Source organism: Crocuta crocuta, unplaced genomic scaffold (genome assembly GCF_008692635.1).
Source record: "Crocuta crocuta isolate KB4526 unplaced genomic scaffold, BGI_CrCroc_1.0 scaffold129, whole genome shotgun sequence".
NCBI lineage: Eukaryota > Metazoa > Chordata > Mammalia > Carnivora > Hyaenidae > Crocuta > Crocuta crocuta.
The window spans coordinates 12143284-12169899 of NW_027551571.1; the positions used below are offsets into that span (position 1 = coordinate 12143284).

General features: G+C 38.2%; 1 protein-coding gene and 1 pseudogene across 2 annotated transcripts in view; both read right to left on the bottom strand.

Moving 5' to 3' along the window:
- Positions 1–26616, bottom strand: part of SMC6 (structural maintenance of chromosomes 6) — a 78507-nt gene that overhangs the window by 3972 nt on the left and 47919 nt on the right. Inside the window, exons 18-25 of one of the 2 annotated variants that reach the window (XM_077750932.1) lie at positions 22934–23069; positions 21552–21632; positions 20302–20472; positions 12422–12559; positions 11271–11416; positions 7378–7503; positions 3932–4037; positions 1037–1189 (exon numbers count right to left, since the gene is read on the bottom strand). In XM_077750932.1, the coding sequence (XP_077607058.1) occupies positions 1037–1189; positions 3932–4037; positions 7378–7503; positions 11271–11416; positions 12422–12559; positions 20302–20472; positions 21552–21632; positions 22934–23069 (1057 nt within the window). The remainder of the gene's footprint in view (positions 1–1036; positions 1190–3931; positions 4038–7377; positions 7504–11270; positions 11417–12421; positions 12560–20301; positions 20473–21551; positions 21633–22933; positions 23070–26616) is intronic. The other variant, XM_077750934.1, reaches the window with a different exon arrangement.
- Positions 15530–16596, bottom strand: LOC144220680 (RAD51-associated protein 1 pseudogene; annotated as a pseudogene).

A 26616-nucleotide genomic window follows, 5' to 3' on the forward strand; every position in this document is an offset into this window, starting at 1 on the left:
TCACGCCTGATGACATCTAACTGTTGGGCATATGGGAATGGAGTGCAAGAGAGGGGTCAGGAGGAGACACTCAGAGTGTCCGGTGGTCAAATACAGGTGTAGTGCTGGGGACTGTGTGTGTGCGTGTGTGGTGCAGTGTGTAGTGTGAAGACGCAGGTAGGATGTGGTATCCAGGAAAATCAACAACAGTATCAAAAACAAAGAGGACCTCACACATTCAAGGAGAACAGCAGCTTGGAGCACCCCAGAACCTGGAAAGAGGAGAGCAGAAACTGGCAAGGACGCACATTATGAGAGATGGGAGGACACATCTATGGTGTCAAATACTTCAAAGAATCTAAATAAGACTAAGAATTCACTTATGATCTTTGCTAAACAAGTGTTGCTGGAGTACTGGAGTCTAAACCCAGATTACAGTGAGTTTAGGACAAACGAGCCGTGAGCGCTACAGAGGACGGGGAACAGCTGGTTGGTGAGGGCTTCCTCTGTGCCCCAACCTTCCTAAGAGTGTTTACATTTTACATGGAAGACCTCACTGGAGTCTCATCATAACCCTACGAGGTAGGAAAGATTAATAATGTTATTTTATACACAAAGAAATGGGAGGCCCAAAAAGGATAAATATTCTGCCCAAAGTCCTTTAGGTAGGTTAAGTCTCAATCCTAGGTTTTTAACTTCGAAGTGAAATGTCCCTGCCCCTGTGTTTTATCTACTGCTCTTCTAAAAAGTGCGACTGTGAAGGAAGGAGAAAACCAGCAGTGGCTGCTGTTCGTCAAAACAAGGAACTGCCCGTAAGTCTGTGTTAAAATGGAAAATGGGATAAACTAGGGAAGGGACTGAAGGCCTGGACGGGGTGGGTCTCCAGGGCAGCAGGGAGAGCACTAAGACTCTTCTTAGTTTCTCCCTTCCATCTGTCACGCACTGCAGAGTCAGGCAGGATGCCTTCTACTGTGGGTAAAACTAAACAAAAAATTGCTTCCTTTCGAATTACACATTTCCAACAACAAAGATTAGAGAATTCAAAATTTCACACTACCATGTAGACATCAAACTCATCCAGGCATCTGAAAGGAGACTCAGCAATGGACCACAGAGAAAGAATGAAGCAAACCGTGGAAAAAGAACGTTCTCCTCCGGATAAGGCTCTCATGTCATTGAAAGCAGCCCTGTTCCCCTCTCCAGGCTGAACCTGGAATGAATTAACAAAAAAACAAAAAGTACAGCAAAAGTCAGACTAAATTCTTTACAAAAAATGGTGGCTAGAATTAGAAAGAATGAGTTTATAGTAAAAAAAAAAAAGAAAGAAAGAAAGAAAGAAAGAAAAATAATAACATCATTTAGTGATGTGGAAATGACATCTACTTAACAATATTAATTCTCCTGATCCAGGACGTGGGATATCGTCCCACTTCTTAGCGTCTTCTTCAGTTTCCGTCATCAATGTCTTACACTTCTCAGTGTACAGGTCTTTCACTTGCTTAAATTTATTCCTAAGTATTTTACTGTTTTCAATGGTACTGTGAATGAGATTTTATTTTTACAAAAAACATTTCTAAGTGCTGAAATAATCCTTTGTTACTTGAATTACAGTGACATCTAGTGGTTAAGCTGCTTTAAAAGTAATTACTGAATGTGAAAAAGACAACAGGACCAACTGGCTCACAGCGGCCAAAGAGCAGTAATGACTGAAACATATAAAATCACTTCTAAAAGAGATTCATGGGGACAATAAAAAAAGCAATTAATAAAATTAATAACAAACTCTTTTATATAATATCCTGGAAGAACAGTATAAAATAACGTTAGAGGGGCGCCTGGGTGGCTCAGTTGGTTGTGTCTGACTTTGGCTCAAGTCATGATCTCACGATTTGTGGGTTCGAGCCCTGCATTTGGGCTCTGTGCTGGCGGCCCAGAGCCTGGCGTGTTTCAGATTCTGCATCTCCTCTCTCTCTCTGCCCCTCCCTTGCTTGCACTCTCTCTCTCAAAAATAAACATTAAAAAAAATTAGAAGGAATTCTATTTGTACAGAATTCCAGACATACATACATACATATATACACATACACACATATACACACACACACACAAGGTGAAAAAACAGAGCACCATCAGGTTTTCTATCATAAAGGTTTATCACGTGTTTTAGCAGGCACGTAAGCTTCACGTACTTTTTCATCCACTCTTTGAAAAATCATGAACCTCTCAAATAGTATTCATATAAAAGGGTTATAAAATATTCTTAATTTAAACATACCCTGAGATTTTATATTATCCATAAGTCTGAATCTGTAAAAATCCAAATAAAAAACCAACTAAGTAGTAAAAAGCCAAACCCACCCAAACAAACAAAATACCCCACATAAAAGCAAGAACTAAGTAACCAGATACAGTCTTTTGCTCCAAAACTGCATTTTGCATCAATCTAATAAGTGAAGCCATAGATTAACTGTGGAGATCTCAATTTTACCCCTGACCCATTACTCACTTATCATGGGAGTTTGGTTTCACTTTCCTTATTTGTAAACAAAGACTAGAGAATTTAAGGATTCTTAAATCAGTAATAATCTTTTGAATAACCAGGACGATGAGCCCAGAAGGTCTAGCTTCAGCTGCCCTGTACAGTTTGCTCTGGAGGTAGTCCAAGCATTCCTAGTATTTTCTTCCTTTCTTCATTTTTATTAGAGTATAATTCATATACAGTAAGGAACACAAAGCTTAACTTTTCTGCTCAATTACCTGGGTAAATTACTCAGATCAAGACCTAGAACATTCCTAGCATCTCAGCAGATCCCCTGTGCTCTCTCCCAGACACTATGAAATCCAAAAGATAATAACTGTTCTGATTTTAATCATCACCATTTAATCAGGTAAATTTTATCAGTTTTTGAAGAATTATGCAGAGTAGAATTGCTTTCACAGACACTGTGAGACAGGTTTCCAAATTAGTTCTATCAGATTATACTCCTGCTAGCCAGGCAAGAGGGTTCCAAGTCCACAGCCTCCTCAACACAAGATGCGATCGGGGTTGCGTTTTAGTCACCCTGCTGGCAGTATGTCATTGTTTATGCTATAAATTTGTATTTTTCTGATGAAAAACGATACCGAGCACTTTTTCATGTACTTAATTCACCACATGGATACATTATGAGGTTTCTCTTTAAGCCTTCTGACCATTTTTAAACGCACTGTCATTCTTTTAATTATTATTCTTTAAAAATTTACATGAGTTTTGTGCACATGTAAATTATTATTTATCCTAAGTATAAAATGAAGTACAAATTTATGACAACTAAGAGCAGTAAGCAGTTACTTAAAAATTTTTGCCCCAATTATTTAGAGTGGGTGGTCGCTCTTGACCTCCTGACCACACAGTTTTTAATGCAATATCCCATACTTCCTCCTTCAATGCATGAGACTATGAAAGGATCCACAAACACAAACCCCACAAAGTTGAATACAGTGGCTTTGTTTATCCAAATGAGGCTAGATCTACAAACATATTCAGAGATAAGTTAAGTGCAAAGACAATTATATGGGGTAGAACATTCTTCTGAGAAATCCTTTCTTAGTCTTCTAAAATGGTTTCCAGAGAATATGGACGTTCTATAATATCCCACATAATTTAAAATGCTGTATGAGTTTTAAAAAGAAACCTGTGGAGTGGAGAGAGGGTAAACATTTATCACTGGAAACAAAATTCCTAATTAACTTCATAGTGGTTTTTGGGGGGGATGAGGAGGAAGATACAATGGCAGAGTTAGCTAGTGAGATCAGTTTAATTTTCAACACTCTGGCAAACACTACACTTAACTTAAAAGTAAGTTCTTTTGTTTTCCAAAGATAATAGATTAAAATTTATTAATGTATTATCAAAAGAAATATAGCAGCTAATTCTCCTAATGATTAGTATACAAAGAGCTAAGATACTTACTGATATGCTAAGAGTTTCATTCTTGTGGTCAAAATTCATTTTCCCACAATAGGCACGCTGAGATAGTAAGTTGTCAAAGTACAATTTGCATCGTAAAGTCAAACATCTTGGAATAAAGAAATAGGGCACATTAAAAACTGTATATTCAGCATGGTCTTTAAACTAGCATGTAAGATCAGACAGAAATATGCCAAAATGTTAACACTGGTTGCCCATTTAATAGAATTCTAAGATGCCCCCCCATCTTTATATTTTATTTGTGTCTCCACATCTTTACTACTCCATTTCCTTTTATAATAAACAAACATCATAAACTGAATAAAGATGCTATCCCACATTAGTACACAACAGCCAGTCCATATGAATATATCAACCATTCAAGCAATTTATATGAGGCACCACCGTAATACAGAAGACATAAGCCTTGCCCTTGAGAGATTAAGCTCTAGTAGTGTTAAGATAATAAATAAATGGCCTATCCATGTGCTTATCTCCTCCCTCCTCTCAACTCTATGGTGACAAAAAAAGTCTCAATCGTTCTGTACCTATAAAACTTTACCCACAGCCTGGCACAATGCAGATGTCATTAATCACATGACATTCCACTGTAAGGAACACTTTTCCCTTCTTTCTCAATTATTTATTTACTTATTCACTTTTCCATTCATTGGGATGAAGTCACAGATTCTTATTTTATTCTCTGGGTTACCATCCATTCTTGCCCTCAAACAGGCCCAGGTTATGCCAGTGGGAGCCTCTTCAGGCTGCTTCCTATGTCCTTTTATCATGACTCTATGCTTCTTCCAAGCACCTCCTTTCTTTCTAGCATTAGCAAGAAGCTCATGTGCACCTTCCCTGGCCAGTTCTGAAATCAGCCATTTCTCCAAGAAGGGAATGGTATTTAGAAAATACGATCTAAATGAGAGGCAACTTGCTATTTTTCTTAACGTCTTTGCTCCTTAATGAGCCTAAGGCTTGCTTCTTCAGACTATCATTTTATTATTATCCCTCCTAATTCCCTTTCTAAACTACATTAAATCTCCACCCCAGAAAATACTAATCGCTTGAGTTTTCTTTTGTGATACAACGACTTGCTAGCTAGTTTTCAGAATTTTGTGTCGACATTTCTTTCTTTCACTACTGACACTCTTCATTTGCTTTCATACATGGGATGGCTAAAATGTCTCATTTTATGAGGACAGTCCAAAAGAGACTGTTCTCATAAAATGGCAAAGTTCTCCAGTGCAGAGACAAAAACAATTTTAAAAATTTCATCATTCCTACTCTACTCCTAAGACTGGGTAAAGAAGATAAAACTAACAGTGGTGAAGAAACATATCAAGGTAATAAACTATAAGATGAATACTTTTACAGAAAACATTTTAATTTTTTATTTACGTTTTAATTTTTTAATGTTTCTTTATTTTTGAGAGACAGACAGACAAGAGTATGTGTGGGGGAGGGGCAGAGAGAGAGGGAGACCTAGAATCTGAAGCAGGCTCCAGGCTCCGAGCTGTCAGCACAGAGCTCGAACTCATGAACTGGGAGATCATGACCTGAGCTGAAGTCAGACACTCAACCGACTGAGCCACCTAGGCGTCCCCTAAAAATATTTTAAATACAAATTTTCTGAATAATAATATAAAAATAAATCCTAACACTTCTGGAAAAGAGGCAGAAGCAGGCACTGGATTTTCTCTTGGCCTAAAAAACAAATAAAACATTGTACAAAATAAATGAAGTAAGTTTTCAGACTGAACATCAGAGAGTATAGGCAATTCTAGTCAAAATGATCTCTAAAATATGGGAAACAAATGAACTGGATCTTACAGATGTCCCAAGTCACTACTTAGAGAGTAAAGGGGGCGGAAACCCAGGCGAGGCCTAAAGATTTCCCTGTTTGAGAAGATGGAGCTGGGAGTCTGGGGAGGCCAAGGTGCTCGGGTTCTTAGAGCCTCGAGAGCGCAGCACGGGGAGGGTGCCAGAGGATGGACGCAGGGTGGGCACAGGGCAAGACAGTCTCAAGCTGACAACTCTCTCTGCGCATGTGAGGTTGGAGCAAGAAACCTCCCAAAGCAGCAGAAGTGATCCCCACAGGCCACCCGGAGCCAGAATAGTTCATGTCCCCATAGGCAGAAGCTTCCTACCTCACAAGGCGCCAGTGGCGGGCCCGAAGAGCACTGCTTCCCGGGCAGGAAAGAGCTGGCCCTCGACTAAAGGCTGCTCTGGTCCCACTTAATGGAACTTACAAGCAGCCTCAAAAAGATACAAATAAGTCCTATATAACTGAAGTCTTACTAACATGCATACAAACCTGAAGCATACATTTCAAAAACTAACCTAAAGTTTATTTAGTTAAGGAACACGGCCAAATATGCAAAGCCTGTTTCTCTTTATGGAATTATCTGAATTTCCTCATATGTCCTAGAACTAGATATATTTCTTTAATTCTGTAGTCTCACGGAGCTGGCTGGGTGGCTCAGCCAGTTGAGCATCTGACTCGATTTCCGCTCTGGTCATGATCTTGTGGTTCAAGAGATGGAGCCCTGCATCAGGCTCTATGATGAGAGCGCAGGCCCTGCTTGGAATTCTCTCTTCTTCTCTCTGCCCCTCGCACGTGCTCTCTCTCCCCCAAAATAAAGAAATACACTTAAAAACAAAAAAAGCACTCTGTTAATTCTATAATCTTAGGATTATGAGGTTTTGGGTGTAAAGACCGGTAAAAAGCTGGTCATTGAGAGAATACCACTGTGTAAAACAGGTTAAGTGGAAAAAGACATGGATTGCCCTGGATCCAAGTAGGTCAAGAGCCATGTCTACCTATAAACTATCCTCTGGTTTATTTCTGATTTTGAGGGGAGTCAATCTATCCCTGAAAGTATGAATATATCTACACAAATTAATAATATCCAGTTTCTCTGATCCTGTGATCATCCTTTCAAACAATAGATATCAACTTTCTCTTATATTTCAGGCACAGTAGTAGGTCCTGGAGACGCAGCAGTAAACAGAACAGATTCTATATCCATGCGGCCACACTATTCTCTCAGATCATAAACTGAGATACTGGCTCAACAGATCCCATCAGAACTTGCATCCCTTAAGAACATGCACTGTCCAAGAGTAAAAGACATTTCTGTCAACGCCAGTGAACTCCCATTCAAAGGACCTGCGTAAGCAGAGCCTGAACAGCCATCCTGAGTCATCTAGGTGAGGGTATCTAATAGCGGAAAAATTGGATAAGCTCGCTACACAAATCCCTTCTGAGCCAGAATTCTCTGATTAAATGATAGGAACCTAAGTATCCATATAGGAAGCTCTGGCAGTTCCTTCTTTAACTGGATTGCATGAAGTTCTTTCAACTTAATTTTATTATTCATAAAGGATAATGTGATAACGAAGTACAAAACTGTATAATATGTGGTAATATTTTTAATTGCACCTACCTTCTAAATTGTTGATATGTTTTGTATCTATGAGTCATTATTTCTTCCAGCAATTTAATAAATCTTTTTAAAGTCCTTACTTTATTATCCAGATCAAGATAGGTTTCTCTTGCTTCTTGGTACAGCCTATTTTATGAACAAAATATTAAGTCAATAATTGCCATTCAAAGAATCACAAAGAAAAATAAAATATCAAATATATTTAATGGGAGGAAGGGAGAGTGCAGGGGTGCCCGGGGGGAGGCGATCGCAGGAGTCCTGTCTCCCCCGGACGAGCACGTGCTGCCCTGAAGCAGAGGAGCAGACAGCGGGGCTGGGCAGGAGCTGAGTGCAGGCCCTAGAGCCAGCAGAGGAAGGGCGTGAGCACAGTACCCACCCAGCTGGGGCCCGAGTGGCAGATCTTAGAAAATACCAGCAAATGTACACCTTCTAAAAGTGAAGCGATCACACTGGAAGGTAAGCAATGTTTCCCTCAGTGGCAGCTGGCAGTGCAGGAACAGAGGCCACAGGCTGCGTGTTGGAATCTGCCAGTCCCAGTCTGAATGAGACAAGGTCAAAGAGGCAGAGAAGGCATGGCCACCGGGCAGAGCTCTCACAGAGCGAGGCCGCTCCCTGGCACCGAGGGGGCGGGGGGGAGGGGAGCTGCTTCTTGACCAAGTCTGAAAGGCGACCCCGGCCAAGGCTCCACAGCGACCCACCCCATGCTCATTCAGATGCCCAGGTCAGAGAGATCCAAGTGAAAACAAGTAACAAAAAAGGCACAAGCACAGCGTCCACACGCGGATATGTGTAGAACAAAGGCTTGGGCAGGAGCAGCAGGACACCGGCCACAATGAAAGCACATCAGGACAAGGTGGTTGCAAAGCAGACGAAAGCGGATAGCAAACCACGAATTAAAACAAAACAGCATATGAGACAAGTGCCACCGTGACGGGATACCCCAAAGCAGAAATAAAAGAACTGAAAGAATAGACAAAGCACTCAGAGAGGAGACAGGTAAACGACAGCGGGTGAGAGGCGGCGGCGAGCAGGGCCCTGCAGCAGCCAAGGGGGCAGGAGGGGCCGCAGACAAAAAAGCAGACTCGAAGACAAAGTGAGAAGATGATGTACAGAGAAAAGAGACAAGAGACAAATGCAGAAAAAGCTGACAGGCACAGAGATCAGGAATGAGAAAAGCAAAAAACTGGGAAAAAAGAGAACATGGTTAGACAAAGTAACTGGAGGAGACAAAGGACCTACGACATCTGTGCAAGAAAGGCCTAGACAAAGACAACTAAACAAGAGAAGAGAAAATATTTAAAAGTAAAATACAAAAAAAGAAATTTTAAGAAACAAGATAAACCTACAGGTTAAAAACACACAGTGTACACCAAGGAAAGGATCACAGACTCTGACTCATCAGAAACAGACACTCAGGAGAAAAAGAATTTTCTATCAGGCTGAACTATCCTTCAAATTCAACAGCTACAGACAAATAGTTCTGAACACACAAAAACCAAACATTACTTCACATGGCCATTCTTAAGGAAGCAGTAATGGGAGAAACAGAATTTCAAACGGCTACACAGCCCTTCGGAAAGAGGTAAAATACATTCTTCACACCAAAAAAACCTCACAGGAAAATGAAAAAGTACATAAAAAGTTCACAGAAAAAGATAAAAATAAATGGTCCTTAAGACATAAATAGATGTTCAGACTCAATGAGCGAAATGGAAAATAAAATTACACTAAGTTATGTTCTTAAGGAAATCTACGTGTCAGCACAAAGAACCTAAGGTTGTCACACTGCTTAGGCCGAGGGGAAACAAGCCCTCAGACGCACCGCCGATGCCGATGGTTGATGGGAGTGCAAACGGGCACAGTCCAGGGGGAGGCGTGGGGGGCCAACCTTCCAACAGGAGTTAATCTTGTTAAATCACCTTGACTACATACTAAGATGTGTACCGCCATTTACAACAGCAGAAGATTAGACTTCGACTATCCATCAGATGTCTAAATACCATGTAATTATAAAAAAACAATAAGAAAATGCCTATGTACTGATACAAAATCTCCAAAATATATCATTAAATCAAAGAAAGTAATCTGTACAATAGTTTATTTAGGTGTGGCACCTCCTCTATCTGGCAAGAATGGAAAATAACATACACTCATACTACCCTGCACTTATGTAAACAATGAAAGCACATTCAATAAATTAGTTTAACAAGATAAAAAGAGAGAAAGTGCTGGAGATGATGAGACCAGAGAGGAAGTCAACACCCATCACAGCCTCCCCTTTACACTGCACTAAAAACATGCGAGGTAACACTCTCTCAGGTTCTCGCTTCCAAGATGACCTAGAGAAGGACGGAATAACTGTTGTGTCACACGGGGCCACGGCCGCCTGCTACCTACCCGCCGCGCCCCGGGACAAGGCCAGGAAGATCTGGCCATTCGGAACATGGCAGAGGCCACTACCATCAGGGACGTTTCCCAAGCCAGTGTCTTGGCCGCCTGGGTGCTTCCTGAGTGGTGTGTGAAACCACATCCCGTGGGAGCCGGGCCATTCACAGCAAGGGAACCGGCACCACACTCCTGAGGCCCCGCAGGGCGGAGCACCCCCACCCTGATGCGGGCCCCCAGGTACTGCCCCTTGACCTCCAGCGCGGCCTGTGCGAGGAGCAAATTCCTTAAGGACTGAAGAGAAACTGGGAAAAAAAATAAACTGGAGATTATACTTTAAAAACCAAACGTGAGGTACTATCTATTTTAAAGAAAAACTTCTACTTTTGTGTTTCTTACCATTGTTTCCCACTGTTTTTGAAAACAGAATTGAGATCACTCCTAGTCCTGATTTTTATTATGAGAAGTTCTTCATAAAATGTAATAGCTGTAATTTTCTGCTATGTTTCAATAAGCGTCCTACAGATGTACATAGTTTCTAATTGTTCAGCTTTATAAATGATGCTACAGTAAACATACCTCAGCACAAAATGCTTTTCTGATTTTGGATTATAACAACAAAATTACTTGGCTAAATTGAAATTTTTGAAGGTGTTTGACAAACTGCCTTAATGCTTTTCAGAAAAACTTTAATAATATCACATCTAACATTCTGGGTACCCTACATATTGTTTTATTATGGACTAGTTCAGTTAACCTTTATAACAACCCTATAACTGTAAGTACACATATCTTATAGATGAGAAAATGAAGATTCAGAGAGATTAGGTAATTTGCAAAAGTAATATAAGTAGGCAGTAGAATTATAGCTCAGACCAAGGTATTCTTGCTTGAGAAACTGTGGTTAACTATACTAGAGCCTCCATTCTTTTTTTTTTTTTTAATGTTTATTCTTATTTTTGCATGAGCATGGAGGAGCAGAGAGAGAGAGAGACAGAGTTTGAAGCAGGCTCCAGGCTCTGAGTTGTCAGCACAGAGGCTGATGTCAGGCTCGAACCCAAGAACCATGAGATCATGACCTGACCTGAAGTCGGACACTTAACTGAATGAGCTACCCAGGCGCCCCCTAGAGGCTCCATTCTTACCAGCAGTATGAACATATTTATTTCACTGAAATCTCCCTGACATGAGACTATTTTTTTCAGCTTGACATATATGAAAATGGCTTCTGATGGTTTTGATTCACATTTATTTTAATTGCTTGTGAAGCTGAACATTTTTGTCTATGTGAATCTTAAAGGTATAAAAACACATTTATGTTAAAATGTCACTCCGTAAGTTTTGTTTTGATTTAGAAGAGAAAAAAGTTTATTATTAATAACACATATGAAAAACTAGCTTGACCTGTAACTATATGCCATAGCAAAACTATGTTTATATAAACATTTATTCTTTATGTCTTAATAATATACATGAGTAATAAAGTAGAAGAGCTACCAACCACGTACCTCATTATTTCCTCTCGATCTCCATGACTAGCATGTTCTGCTTGTATCTTTTGTCTTAATCTATTAATTTCTTTGTCCAGAATTGATGCAGATTTTTTTACTTCAATCCGTTCCGGGCAGATTTGTCTTGCTTGTGACATTTTCTCCTAAGGTAACAGATGTTTAGTATCTTTAAAACTTGTCTTTGACAGACTCCATAGTATTACTGGTACCCACAAACACAAGGTAAAGATCTGAATTTAGGATTAAATTTTAGACATATTTTAATCACATTAAATATCAATGTTATTTCTTTAAGCCTTATATTGAGAATCGAGTCTAGACTCATAAATCTTCAAGACAAAGATTTATTTACATTACTATGCATGACTTTAATAATTTGTAAGTCAGTTCTCCATTTGTTCCTAGGGAAACAAATTTCAATAGTTATGAAAAGTTTGGCAATTTTCATAAGCGAGGTCAGACAGCCTTCTGTGTCTTTTAGGATGGCCTCTGAACACCAAATAGTACTGAAAACACAAAGAAGACCCTTGTATTCATAAATAAAAACTCCCAAGCACTGTTACACATAGTGCTTATTTTATATTTACAACATTCCATGTAAGTTATAAACAAGTAAGATAAAATTTCAGAATTTAAGTATTTTCCTAAGAAAAGTTGAAATTTATCTCTTCTAGTTAGACCGACCGGTGCCCTCAGCTTCTCTAAAAACAGAACAGGGCCACTGCTGACAGCTGTTAACAAGGGTGTGTAGTAAGTAGGGGCTGAATTCCAGCCCAGCCCACACTCATGCTACTCAAGGGAAGGAGCAGCTCTTTCTGACATAAAGCTGCTAACCACTTGCCAAGCTGGGCATTTAAGGAGCTATGTTAGCTGAGTGCAAGTCATTTTCCAAATCACTCGGAGACAGGCGATCAGCCTTGTAAACCAAGCCAAAGCCCTCTTTGTGGTGGGTGGTCTGTTTCAGTGTCCACACCCTGAAAGCTTCCAAGACTATTCCTCTCCTTGATCACTGAAACAGCTGTTCTGCTACACAAAGTGGCCGGTCATCAGACTGCTGGTCTATGTTTGGAAACGTGACATTAAGGAAAATGCCTGAACAGCCATGACTAAGGTTGTAAACAAAACATAACAGAAAAATGATGGATAACCTCCAGTTCTTTTTCTTTTATATCCAGTTCTCGTTTCTTCTTATTTAAAGTATCCAAGTGCTCCTTCTGCTTTTCTTCATAATGCCGCTTCCCTCGTTTTTGGTTATCCACTTCAGAATCAGCAAGGTTTAACTCATCCTGTTTAAATAAAGCCAAAATAATAAAGAAAAGACTGTTTTGAAAAAGCTGCCAGCATAGGTGTAAAACTGACTGACAAATCAACAAGGTGGGCGGGGTTATGTAGCTCCCAGGACTGAGTGTCAAAGCCTGTATCCGCTGTATGGGCTGTATGAATAGAAGGGAGGGGTTTCCCTAAAGAAGTCACATAACTGTATTCAAATGCTGACACGAAGTCCCCATATGTTACGGTGCTTTCAACCTTTTTTCAGTAAACAAGGTAGTTTTGTGGAAAGCCACATCAGCCTGAAAAGACCTAAAACAAAGCGAGTGTTGGATATTTACAGAGATAGTCTGGTTTTTAAAAAGGTGAGTCAGGGTAGAAGAGAAAAGGATGCAGAGACTTAACCACTAACTTATTTAGTCATCATTCTGGAAGTATAACCTCACAATTTTAGCACAAAATTTAACTGTAGAGAAACTATCTCAAGCTCACCTTAAAAATAAAGAGTAGTGGACTATGACAAGGTAAAGATGCATATTATAATGTACAGCAACCACTAGAAAAGAAAAGAGTTATGGCTAAAAACCTAGTAGAAGAGATTAAAAATAGGTACACTAAAAATTGCTTGGCTGATGTCAAAAGAAAAAAGAGAGAGGAAATAAGAACAAGAACAAAACATAAATAGCAGCTAACCACTACTTTCAAGATTAAATGCTTTCTTCTTAAGATCAAGTACAAGACAAGGATGTCTAGTTCCATTGCTTCTATTCAACACTGTATTGCAGGCCCTGGCTAATTCAATTAAAAGTTAAGAGAGGAAATAAAAAGCAGTAAAGATCAGAAAGGAAGGGTAAAAACAACACTTTTAAAAAAAGACATAATTATTTATGAAGAAATTTCAAAGGACTTTTAAATTAATAAGTTTAGAAAACTCACTTGATACAAAGCCAAAACAAAAAATCAGTAATGTTTCTATATATTAGGAATCATTTAAAAATTAAAATCTGTAACATTCAGTACAGCGTTAAAAACATCAAACATATACCTGGCATAAATAAAGAACTCCTAAAACTCAACAAGGACGTACAATGCAAGTGAAAAAAGGGCAAAGATTTGATCAGACATCTCCAAAGATCCACAAATGAGCAATAAAAACATGGTAATTCACTCAACAGTATTAGATATGAGGAAAATGCAAACTGAAACCACAACAAGAACATTTCACACTTAACAGAATGGTTAAAATAGAAATGGCATACAAGTGCTGGCTGGCAAGGGTGTGGAGAAACTGGGACACTCAAATGTTGATGGTGGGAATATAAAGTGGTACACCTCTGAAAATAGTTTCAAAGTTTCTCAAAAGGTAGGATAAGCATGTAGCCCAGCAATTCTACTCCTAGGTATCTATCCAAAAGAAAAACATGCACATGAATGTTCACAGCAGCAGTACCCAAATATCTGTCAACTGATGAATAAAGAAATTAAATGTGATATACGATGGTGTTTCATTAGGCAATACAAAAGCACAAACTACTGGTAACATGCCAGAACAGGGATGCATGTTGAAAACATTAGACTAAGTGAAAGAGGCCAGTCACAAAAGACCACCTGCTGTATGATTCCATGGACATGAGATGTCGAGAACAGGCAAATCTATAGAAACAGAAGTAGTGGTTGCCAGGTGGTTGTACAGGACACAAGTCAAAACCTCTCTTCTGAGAAAGTGTGGATGGTGTTGTGGTTTTCATTTCAGCATCCATGTGTTCACTGCTAGCCTACAAAATGCAATTGATTTCTGTATGTTGATCTTGTATTCCAGACTTTTCTTGTAATCCCCTTGAGGTCTTCTAAGTAGACAATCATGGCATGTCAAATAGAGACAGTTTTCTTTCTTTCTTTACAATGTGTGTATCTACTATTTCCTTTTCTTGCCATACTGCATTGGTTAGAACTTCCAATATTAACTACATTAAGTCAATGTGGTGAGACATTCATTTTTACTTTCTTCGTGTTAACTACATTGTTTGTTGATGGTCTTTAACCTGTTGAAGAAATTCTTTATTTCCATTTTTTGAGGCTTATAAAAATCATGAATGGGTGAATATTATCAAATTCTTTTTCTGTACTGATTGATATATGATTTTTCCTCTTTATTAAAATGGTGGAAAGAGTCTTGCAAGTCCAAAATAAATAAACCCCATGTGGTTACTGTGAATAATACATAAAAAGGATATGTATATTATAATTTATCTTGTTTTGTTTTTGCAAAGCATTCATTTAATCACAAAATGTAGATAACCAGACATACATGGATGCAATGCTCTCAAGGAAAAGAGCCTATCAAAACCTTTTCACTTTTATTAAAGGCTTTGACAACAACAGCTTCATAAAATGCCATGAAACTATTTGCTATACGATAAACATCTACTTCTGAGTAGGAGACATATGTCATATTAGCAATCATTTTAAGATGTAAAATAATTCTGAATTCTTACTATAACAATATTTGGCTAAAACATGAAACATCTTTGCAATAAAACTGATAATGTAGCTGAAGTGAGACTTCAGAAATGCCTCCTGGAAAAAGTGGGAATGTTTCCTTTTCCCAAATTCTGAACAATTAAGGTTAAGGTGCCATAAATTAGACAAAGTTAGAAAGGAACATCATGTTTCTACAAAGGAACAGCCTGCAACATGAACTTCTTCCAGGTCAAACTGACAACTACCTAATGGCAATAACTTACCTTACACAGGAAAAATAGAATATGTTCTTCAGAAGGAAATGGTATTACAAGATAATTCTTATCAACAAAACTCTTATTGAAGTCTTGACTAGCTTCAGAGAACATCACAGACTAGATAGAGGTGATTTATATGACATTAAAGGACTGCATTGTGATACATTCCTCAAATATAAATACAAATCAAATACAGACAGACTTCTAAAACTGTGATTCTCTTAATCAAATATCTGTTTATGACCACACTCAACTACCAGCAGCATTCGAATGTAAGGTTTAACCCGTACTAATCTGGACAAGCCAATGCAGAGAATCTGATTTGGAGCCAGTGGGTCCTGCTGCAGCTGATGCTGCTTCCAGATATCGCTGATGGGACCCGTGTAGCTTTTCTGCTTTCAGCTGAAGGACTGCCTATGTGTAATGGTTTCCTAGTGGCCTCTGAAGAAACAGAAACCCTTTTTGATAAGGCTGATTCTGATTTCACGGACCTGGAGCAGAGTCTCCTAAAGTCACTTACAAAGAATTACATTTGGATTTACGTTTCTTCTCAACTGAGGATTTGACTTTCACTGCTTTCTTTTTAATTTCTTTCACTTTATTTTTCCGTCTGGTGAAGACTTCATCATTATCTTCCCTCTCAGTAAAATCAGACTCGTTACCACCTGCAAAAGTCTGGTTCAGAGTCATCAGCACTATCGCCACTATGGCCTTCCAACCATCTTCCTCTGTGGTACCAATGTCTCTGATGTTGCTTTTCTTTTCCCTTGAACACCATCAAAATCATCTTCCCCAGTAATCTTATCCAGATCTGAACAATCACTGGCTACACTGCAACTGGAGATATGCGGGGACTTACTTTTTGCTTCAGTTTTGCTACTGCCACATTTTTCAATGCTTTTGTCACCTCTTCCACATCAATGGTGACTGCTGGAAGTTCCCTCACTGACGTCTAAGTCTCACTGGTAGAGCTTGTCATCTAAAGTCATCCTTTTTTTTAAGAGATTTCTTTTGTAGGGGAATTTCTTCTTTCTGGAGATTCTTCATATCAGGTTTCCTTGTTTCTAGCTCTAACTCTTTAGTGTTGTTCTGGGTTTCTTATTTAAAGGTGTGGTTGCAGAGCCCTCAAACTGTGAGTAACCGACCGGTTTCTTCTGTCTCACAGGCAGCAGGACAGCCCCCTCCAAAGCTGAAAATCTGCAGCTTTCACATTCTTGTTGGCAGCAGTCTGTGTATTGTTTTTCTAATGAATTTAGTACCACAAATCTCCTTCTCAGCAATGCTTTAGCTGCATTCCATAAAATCTGATAAATCATCTTCATTTCATTTGATTCAAAATATTTTAAAATTTATCTCAACACTTTCTCTGCCGACCATGGGTTATTTAAAAGGATGTTAGTTTCACGTGTTTAGAGATTATCCTTCTATTAAAAGATCTTTAATTGAGGATCTACTAAATATTTCTAGTATGACTGTATTATGATTAGGAAACACACTATATAGTTCTTTTAAGTTGTTGGGTTTTTTTAAAAAATATTTTTAATTATTTCTGAGAGAGACACAGCATGAGCAGGGGAGGGTCAGAGAGAGAGGGAGACACAGAATCTGAAGCAGGCTCCAGGCTCTGAGCTAGCTGTCAGCAGAGAGCCTGACGCGGGGCTCGAACCCACGAACCGTGAGATCATGACCTGAGCCGAAGTCGGAGGCTTAACCGACTGAGCCATCCAGGTGCCCTTGTTGGGATTTTTTTTAATGGTCCAAGAGATGATCTATCTTGGTATATATACATGGAACAGGTACTTGAAAATAAGGTGTATTTTACTGTCACTGGTAGTCTTCTCTAAGCACTGATTAGGTCCTGTAGGTTGATGGTGCTTCAGTTTTCTAAATCCTTACTGATTTTCTGTCCTATCAGTTGTGGGGCTTGAGCTCACAAACTGCGAGATCATGATCTGAGGCAAAGTCAGACACTCAACCAACTAAGCCACCCAGGTGCCCCTTACTTTGGAATTTTTATTTTTTATTTATTTATTTACAAATAGTTTATTGTCAAATTAGTTTCCACATAACACTCAGTGCTCATCCCCACAAGTGTCCTCCTCCATGCCCATCCCCCCTCCCCCCCACATCCATCAGTCCTCAGTTTTTGTCAGCATTCAAGAGTCTCTCATGGTTTGCCTCTCTCCCTTTCCCCCACCATTTCCGCCCTTCTTCTCCCCCTTGTTCCTCCGTCAAGTTCCTCCTAATCCTCCTATACGTGCAAACACATGGTATTTGTCCTTCTCTGCCTGACTTATTTCGCTCAGCATAACACCCTCAAGGTCCATCCATGTTGCTACACATGGCCAGATTTCATTGTTTCTCATTGCCATGGAGTATTCCATGGTATAGATAAACCACATCTTCTTGATCCATTCATCTGTTGATGGACACTTAGGCTCTTTCCATGTTTTAGCTATTGTGGAGAGTGCTGCTATGAACATTGGGGTACTTTGGAATTTTTAAAAGCACAGTCATCCGTGATCCAAATAAACTCTCTATATCAGAAACCCAGAGTCTTCCTACTCCAGTAGTGCAGACCATTTATCTCTGTAGGTTCGATGTGGGTCATACTCCTTGTCTGACAAATTTAACTTGCAACTAAAACTAAAGCATTAAATTTGCAGTGTAAATCAAAACAGACTATTTAAAGTGAGGAGAATATTCCTTATACCAAAATTTCAATGACTATGTATCTAAACAGAGTACTTTACCCCTCACCATCCCTGACACAAAATGAACACTTGTCCTACAAGCAAACAGAGAACGTCGCGAAGCTGCTAATCCATCATGACGGCCGTGTCTCAGGACTTAAGTTACTTTGTTGGCCATGTCGCATTGGTCCTGCTGTTACTGATGGCTAGTGTGACAGAGTGCTGAGGGGGAAAGCCCGCTGGCTGCCAGCTGACTGCATGCAAGTTCACGGAAGGACTCGCCTCCTGGCTTTCAGTTATTTGCAGCCAATGCAAAGAGCTAAGATCAAGAATCTTTACTGCCTTGTGCCCATATTTTGTGCTCTTACACTTATTCAGACTCCCAATCCCAGGAGCTGCATTGGCCTAGAGATACCTACAAGAACACAACACAGCTTACTCTTCATCATTTCTTCTTTGAATCTTAAGTTGTCTGGGGTGAATAATTTAGGTGCAATCTTTCTTTTCCTATATTAACATATTTCATCATTTTGATTTTAAGTCACCCTACCCTGTTCAATCCCTTACCGATTTAAAATATCTTTTTAGTCCTACCTTTGCTGTAACTTCACTGCTCTAATTCCTGAATTCTGAATTCTACCTAACGTACTCTTGATGATTTTAATATTTATCTTATTCCTTCTGTTTTCTTTTAAAAACTAATTTTGTAGGTACTTTGTTAGCACAGTAGGTAGTGCATCAATCTCATAAAAACTAATTTTGTCTTTTTTTATCTTTTTGCCTTTTTCTTATCTCCTGTAGGCAGCAAATGCTTTCTTATTTTTCTCAATATTATCTTTAATACATTTTTCTTCCTCACAATTTTAATATTTAAACTTTATATTCTTTGTCAGTTAACTTATCAGTCTGTTTTCCCATTTTTTAAATTCATATCGCAAATAGAAACGAGTTAAGCACCCAGGGTTAGAAAGGCAGGCAGGACCCCAGCTCCTGACAGCAACTCCAGAGAGACCACCACAAGCGGTGTTTCCAGGAAGAGCATCCTGTGCCTTCCTTTAATATCCTCCCAACTCTGTAAGTGAGATCTTCTAAAATTTTCAATGGAGACAGAGCAAAACTTACATGCACAATTCTTTTAAACTATTAAAATATCTAAATCCATTTTGATTCAAAGGGGATACATTTCCTGCCAAAACTTGGGGGTATATTAGAGTTGTATCATCAGCATACCCCCTTCAGACTTTCTTTTTTTAAGCTTAAATATTATGAGAGAGAGAGCATGAACAGGAAAAGGGCAGAGAGAGAGGGAAAGAATCCCAAGTAGGCTCTGTGCTGTCAGCTCACGGTTTGTGAGATCATGACCTGCACAGAAACCAAGAGCTGGACACTTAATCAAGTGACCCACCCAGGTACCCATGCTGCCTCAGGCTCTTAATATACAGTATTCCTTCTTCTCAGTCTTATAAATAACATTTAAAGTTCTGATAGTAATTGAGCTATTCATAAAAATGATAATGATAATAATCTATAAATAACTAAGCTAATAAACACCGGGAAACGTATACTATTTAATTGTTAAATAATTTTATTTCCCTAAATTTGGTTTCAAAAAGCATGTGATTAAAAAAAAAAAAAGTTAAGGGGCACCTGGGAGGTTCAGTCAGATAAGCGTCTGACTTTGGTTCAGGTCATGATCACATGACTTGTGGGTTCGAGCCCTGCATTGGGCTCTGAGCTGTCAGCACCTAAAGCCTGCTTGGGATTCTGTGTCCCTTTATCGCTCTGACCCTCCCTCACTCGTGCTCTGTTTCTCTCTCTCTTAAGAATAAATAAAACAATAAAAGAAAAAAAGTTTTAAAAAAAGCCAGTTTAATTCAGCCTGGAACATAATACAAACATGTCAATAAACAAGAATTCAGTAGCATTTTATTTCAAGTTGCTCTTATATCTAATCTATAACTATTTTTATAAAACTAATTCTTGAATTACTGAAGGAAAGCCAGAAAAGACAACAGAGTAGGTGAGCACAGAAACAGGCTGGATGGACAAGATATCCCTGCTTCTGGTTCTAAAAAAAGAAAAATAAATAAAGAGGAAACAAAAGCTGTAATCTTCCAGGAGAAACAGAAATTTTTAGCAATTTATTTTCCCTAAAGACATGAACAAAGTGTTTAATTATAATTGACCTACTGATGAAAATCTGGCTTATATTCCATTTTATTTGGTTACATTTACATTTAACCATAAATTCTGTTAGGGCAGTATCTGGCAAGGACAGTGTGGATACACAGCTGAAACATATAACAACAGAGTAATAGTAACACATACCTTAAGTGGTTCTGCTAGGTCTGAGAGCTGATTAATTTTCTGCTTAATCGCATCATACTTGTTTTCTGCTTCTATTTTCAGATTTTTAAGATGTTCCATATTTTCTTTTTGCTGTTCCATATTTTTCTCAACCATTTTCATTTTGATTTTATTTTCTTGAGCTTCATCTTCCTGGTCACATTTACAGAACATAAGGAGTTAATTAAAATACTTAAGTTATGAAACAAATGATTCTGAGAGAAGACAAAGTACAGGCTCTAGGCAATCCAGTGAAAGACAAATAAAAAGAGCACTAGAATATTTTCATACCCTTAGTGGTAAATCAGGAAGTAGGAAACAATTCAATAGTAAGAAAGACTGACATATGGGACACAAGTTAAACTATACCATGCTTGAGGTCATAATCAAAAGGAAGACTTATTTTATCTAGTTACTTTTTCTTTCAAAATGCAGCATGCATACATATGTATCATGTACCAATGTGTTAGATACTGAGTAAACAAAAATAAGACATAGTCCATACTTTTAAGAAATCTAAGGAATTAAAGCAGAAAAATAAAAAATGATGAATAAGATCGCTAATAAAAATGAAGACAAATTCTCATTAGCGTAAAGTAAAGCTCTATCAGTGCCAGAACTTTATCTGTCTGGTTCACTGTCCTATCCTCCAGCACTTAATATGGTGCCTGGTGCAGAGTGGAGATTCAATAAACATTTATTCATTCTAACAAGACTGTAATCTATCTAATGCGCTGCTTACTGTAACTCAGACAAGCTAAGCTGAATGTCATAAACAGCTGTCTGAAAAAAACAATAGACTAACAAACGTGTGATAGATGAAAATGAGAACCAATTTCTTATGGAAAAAAAATACCTCAACAATGAAGAGACCAACTACAGCTGAGTAAAAGAAATCCATTAGTATTAATACTGATGAACTCTGAACAAAACTATGCTAGGCAGTCTGGTTGGAAAGGCCACTGTTTAGAAGCACACTGTTCAAGCTTTGATAGCTTTAGTACACGCAGAAGACAAAATCAATTATTATACGTGCAAGTTACACCTATAAAACATTAAGGAACTTGAATGCTACAAGCCAGGTAGTGCTGACCTTATTTGCAAATAAAAATAACGATTACAAAAGGTAACATCAGTTAAAAGGACTTAAAAAAAGCTGAGAGTGGATGCTATTAACCTAAATGACAGTTTTGTTTTAACATTACACGTAAATCAAGGAAAAAGAATCTTACCAATGTTGCAATATCTACAGACTGGTGTTCTTCTATATTCTCAAGCTCCCGAATTTCAGAAATACTTTCTGTTATTTTTACCTGAAAGAAAAGTTATTTCAATTTTAGTAACATAAAATAAATGAAACAGGCATCTGGCTGGCTCAGTCGGTAGAGCACATGACTCTAGATCACAGAGTTGTGAGTTCGAGCCCCACACTGGGTTTAGACATTAGTTAAATAAATAGATAAATAAATCAACAGACAAATGAATAAAGATAAATAAATATAAATATATATAACAAGTGCCCCCCAGAAAGGATGCATTAATCCACAAAGTCCTTACTCTGTTTTTGTTACAGAGGATTTTGTAGCTAATGAAAGAGACAAACTAGTACTGAATGAACAAAAGCATGTTGTGTATAAAGTCTGTCATGATCATCGTTACTGCTAATCCAGTCCCATGAAAAAAGGACGGAAACATTCTGCCTTACCATTAAAATGAAGACAATGTTGACTCTACTGAGAAAACCCTTCTCAGAAGACCCAGATGGAGGTTCTGGCAAGATTACTTGAATCCACCACTTCACTGAGTACAACCCAAGCACCCCTGGTGCTTCTGAGATTCTTTCATGGGGTCATGAGGTCAAAACTATTTTCACAAAAATACTACATTATTCACCCTTTTTATTATCATTTTCTCACGAGTGTGCAGGAGGTTTACAACTATAGGATGGGTAATTACTGCAAGAGACTGACTGTAGAAGCTAATGTGATGATTCAGCTGAGCTTTATTAAGCCAGATATTAGAGATTTACAAAAATATAAAAATGTCCATTTTCTCACTGTTTGGTTTTGGGAAAATAGAACTATTTTCCACAGAAACATTATTTTTGTTAACACATAATGAGTTTTCTTTTTTTTATGTTTGTTTATTTATTTTGAAAGAGAGAGAGAATGTGTGGGAGGATCAGAAAGAGTCAGGGATTGGGGGGAGGGAGTGGGTGGGCTGAGAATACCGCGCAGGCTCTGCCTTGTCAGCATAGACCCCAACATGGGGCTCAAATTCACAAACCCTGAGATCATGATCTGAGCCAAATTCAAGAGATGAGATCACAACTTGAGCTAAAATCTAGAGTCAGATGCCTGACCAACTGAGCCACCAGGTGCCCCATAATGACTTGGTTTTTTTTTAAGTGAACCAATAAATATTCTTAAAGTTTGTTTTAATTTTTAATAATTAGTTAAAACCCACATAAATGAAAGCTCTTTTAAGACTGTAAAGGGGTCTGAGGACAAAAAGTTTGCGAACTTCTTCTCTAACTAAATAAATGGTAGGCTCTTTAAAAATAACTTAGAAGTGAGTGCGATGAGCAAAGCAAAAGGACATTTTTTCCCCTTACCTTTAACTCTCTAAAATGCATTTGGCGCCTTCTAAGAAATTCTTCATTGCGCTTAATATCCTTTTCAAGGGTAGACAGATGTTGCTGAAGATTTTGTATCTGAGCCTTCTTATTTTCAACTTCATTCTCCAAATCACTAGACGGAGAGGAGAGGAGAGGATAAAAAACACCTCCAATCTGTTTCTGAATATTACAAATACTTTAGATCTTTACAAAGAAGAGCTTATTTGTGACAGTTTATTTGCAAAACTCTATCCAGTTAAACCAGTTCTATATTCCTACCAAGTTATTAATAACATGAAAATACAGAGATTTCAAAAGACCTCTAAACTACAGTCATATTTCACTTATTTCATTAATAAACATTTTTTATACGATTTGTGTGGCACCCATCATGCACAGTGATAAGCAGAAGTGGAAACAGAATTAGGACATGAAGGAATCAGACTAAAAGTCAGGAAATAAGCTGTAACGAGAAAACATGAAGAGGACACTACATCACAGCACTACGGGACACAGGAGTGAGTCTGGGAACCGTATTCTCTACAGCCTTCCTCGGGTGGGCCCCTAGGAGGGGAGGGGAGGACAGCGTGGAAGCACAGGGCAGTGAAACATAAACCCGACAGCTCAGCCGTTACTGCTGGAGGAGAAATGCTCTGAGTGTGTGGGAACGAGAGGTATGGAGAGAGGACAATGAAAAAGGATGGAGGGAAAAGCAAGCCAATGCCAAAGCCATAAAGTGTCTCCATGACAGTGGTCACTGCCTTCAGAGGTCACCTCTTCCTGTCACACTGACCCAAGCACCTATCTCCCCAAATCGTCTGCCTGGTGGGAGAGAAGCATCTCTGCAGTTAAAAGCTGCTCTCACTGAGAGTGTCTGCCGTACTTCAGTAACACGTGTTTCCCACACTTCAGCAGCTCTGAAATCACCTTCCACTCCATGGTTGAAGTAACAGCACTTTTTCTTTTTTAATAACACAGCAGCTTAAATTTGATAAAATATTCTAACTGTGCTACCCTGCTGGAATCTTCGAAATTAGTGAAAGACTCAATAAATGTTAGCAGAATGAATGACAAAAATGAGCAAAGGAGGGAAATAATTATGGTATTTCTGGTAAAAAAAAAAAAAGGGGGGGGTCAGATACAAAAACTTAAGATGGCTCCTCAAATTAGTAAGAATTATCTGTTTTATCACATATAAATCTAGACCTTTATTAACAGTAAATTTGCTAAAAACATATTTACCAAATAAACAAACCGAAACCTAGATTCTAAATCAAAAATAAAAATAATGAAATAATAAGCACAGACCATACTCTGTTATTATACAACTTCCTGAATATTTAGAATAAACTTAAGCAACCAACAGAATTTATATAAACAAAACTGCTAAGTTACACAACTTCCTTTGCTGGGTAGGGTGAGTTCTGTTACACACTTTCATATAGTGTTCCTCCTTAGTTTTAATTAATCTTTCCACAAAGCAAGAACCTGTGTTACTTAATGAAATGTGTAAGCATGTGCATGTGGTTTGTGTGGGATGCACACACTCCCGGAAGCCACTGAAGTAGTACACTCCTCAGTCTCCAGCCCTCACTCCACTGTGCTTGTCTCCACAGCACTTGACCTAGGTAGTATTCATCTAGTCTATCTCCCCCTTCCTAATATTAAGCTCCAGGATGGGGAATTTTTGTACTTTATTTCGTGCCGTGTCTTGTGCCTTGACCAGGGTCTGGCACGGTAAGTAATCACGTAGTATCTGTTTTGAAAACAAAGGAAAAGAATAAATTTGAAAAATACATTTTGGAAAATTATATTTAAACTGTTATTAAAGTACTTTGAAAATTGAAAAACCTACATGTACATTTTTTTTAATGACCTTGTATGTTTACACGTTTCTTTTGCACCTTACTTTGTACTTTCATTGTGGGAAAGCACACGGGATAACCGAACCAAGTCAGTGCCTATACTTAAAACCCTTTCCCTGTTAAGAAGCCACTCTGTTCATTATGAAATTGTGAAATAAATTATAATCTCTTCAGTTACATTCCAGAACCATTTTTCATCAACAGGAATCTGTTGGTAATAAGCTGACAAGGGTAATAGAGCACTCTTTATATGTTCGTAATATGAAGGGAAATTAGGCAATCTTTCTGGAGTCATCTAGCAATCACTATTAAACGGTCAACTTGTATAAAAATAAAATGAAAATACTAAATTATCTATTTTAATAAGTATATTATTTATATTTACATATAAATATAAATCTAATATTAAAGCTAATTTAATATTATATGTATTAAAAATATTAATATTACTTAATATTATTAAATACTTAAAATCAAAGCATTACTTGTGTAGTAATGGATCAGTTACAGTCATTTGGCAACAGCTATTAAATAATTCAAAAATTCACAGATCCTTTTACTTGGCATTTCCACTATGAAGAATTTAAGCTACACACTTTCAAAAGTATGCCAAGATCCGCATATGTGAGTTCTCACTGCAACACTGTTACAAGAGAAAATGGCAAACAACTCCCATGTCCATCAACGGGGAACTGGTTAACTCCTGCGGAACTATCAAGAGGTAGTTCTAAAGGTGCTGATGCGGAAAGACTGCCAAGATTTAACACTGAGTAGAAAAAAAGCAAGATACAGAAACCCTATGCATACTTACACACAACTTGCACTTAAGTGGAAGAAGCCAGACACAAGAAGTTGCATAGTGCATGTTTCCATTTATATGAAACATCCAGAACAAACTAATCCATAAAGACAAACCCCAAGTGGACAGTGGTTGCCAGAGGTTTGGGATTGGGGGAATAACAGCTCATGGATACGGGTTTTTCTTTTGGTGTGATGAAAATGTTCAGGAATTAGCTAACAGTGATGGCTGCACAACCTTATGAATATAATAAAAATCTCTCAATTGTATGCTTTAAAATAGAGTGAGTTTTATAGTATGTGAATTTTGTCTAATTTAAGTCACTGTACAAGGATTCAAACTGTTTTGGAAACACATAAGAAAACATGTATAAGAAACTGCTAAACTGTTACCTTACTTTTAAAAGAGACATAAGAATGGTCTTACTTTGTGTACTTTCCTGCACTATTTGGACTTTCTCACCATATACATGTATTCCCTCTTTCTGTCTGTCTATCTATCTGTCTGTCTATCTATCTACTATCTATCTATCTATCTTTATATATTTGAGAGTGAGCACACACATGAGTGGGGAGAGGGAAAGAGAGAGAGAAAAGAGAATTCTAAGTAGACCCTGCTGAGCACTGGGCTGGATCCCATGACCCAGGGATCATGACCTGAGTTGAAATCAAGAGTCAGACGCTCAAACGACTGGGCCCCGCAGGTGCCCCCCTTCTAATCATTATTTAAAATGTCAATAAGGACTATGCAGAAACAGGATTATGAGCTACTTTTGTTTCCCAATTTATACTTTCCTATCTTTAAAAGGCACTAATGAATTTTTTTAAACTTCAAAATATACTGGTTCAGGTCAAAACAGAGGACACAAAAGTCATCTAAATATCATTAGAATTGCTATATTCTCTTTCTGTCCTTTCTTTTTAAAGCGATGAACTGTTCTCTGTCTTTTTAAATTGAGCTGTAGCTTCCACACAACATGACGGAAGTTTCAGGCGTACCACAAAGTGATTCAACAT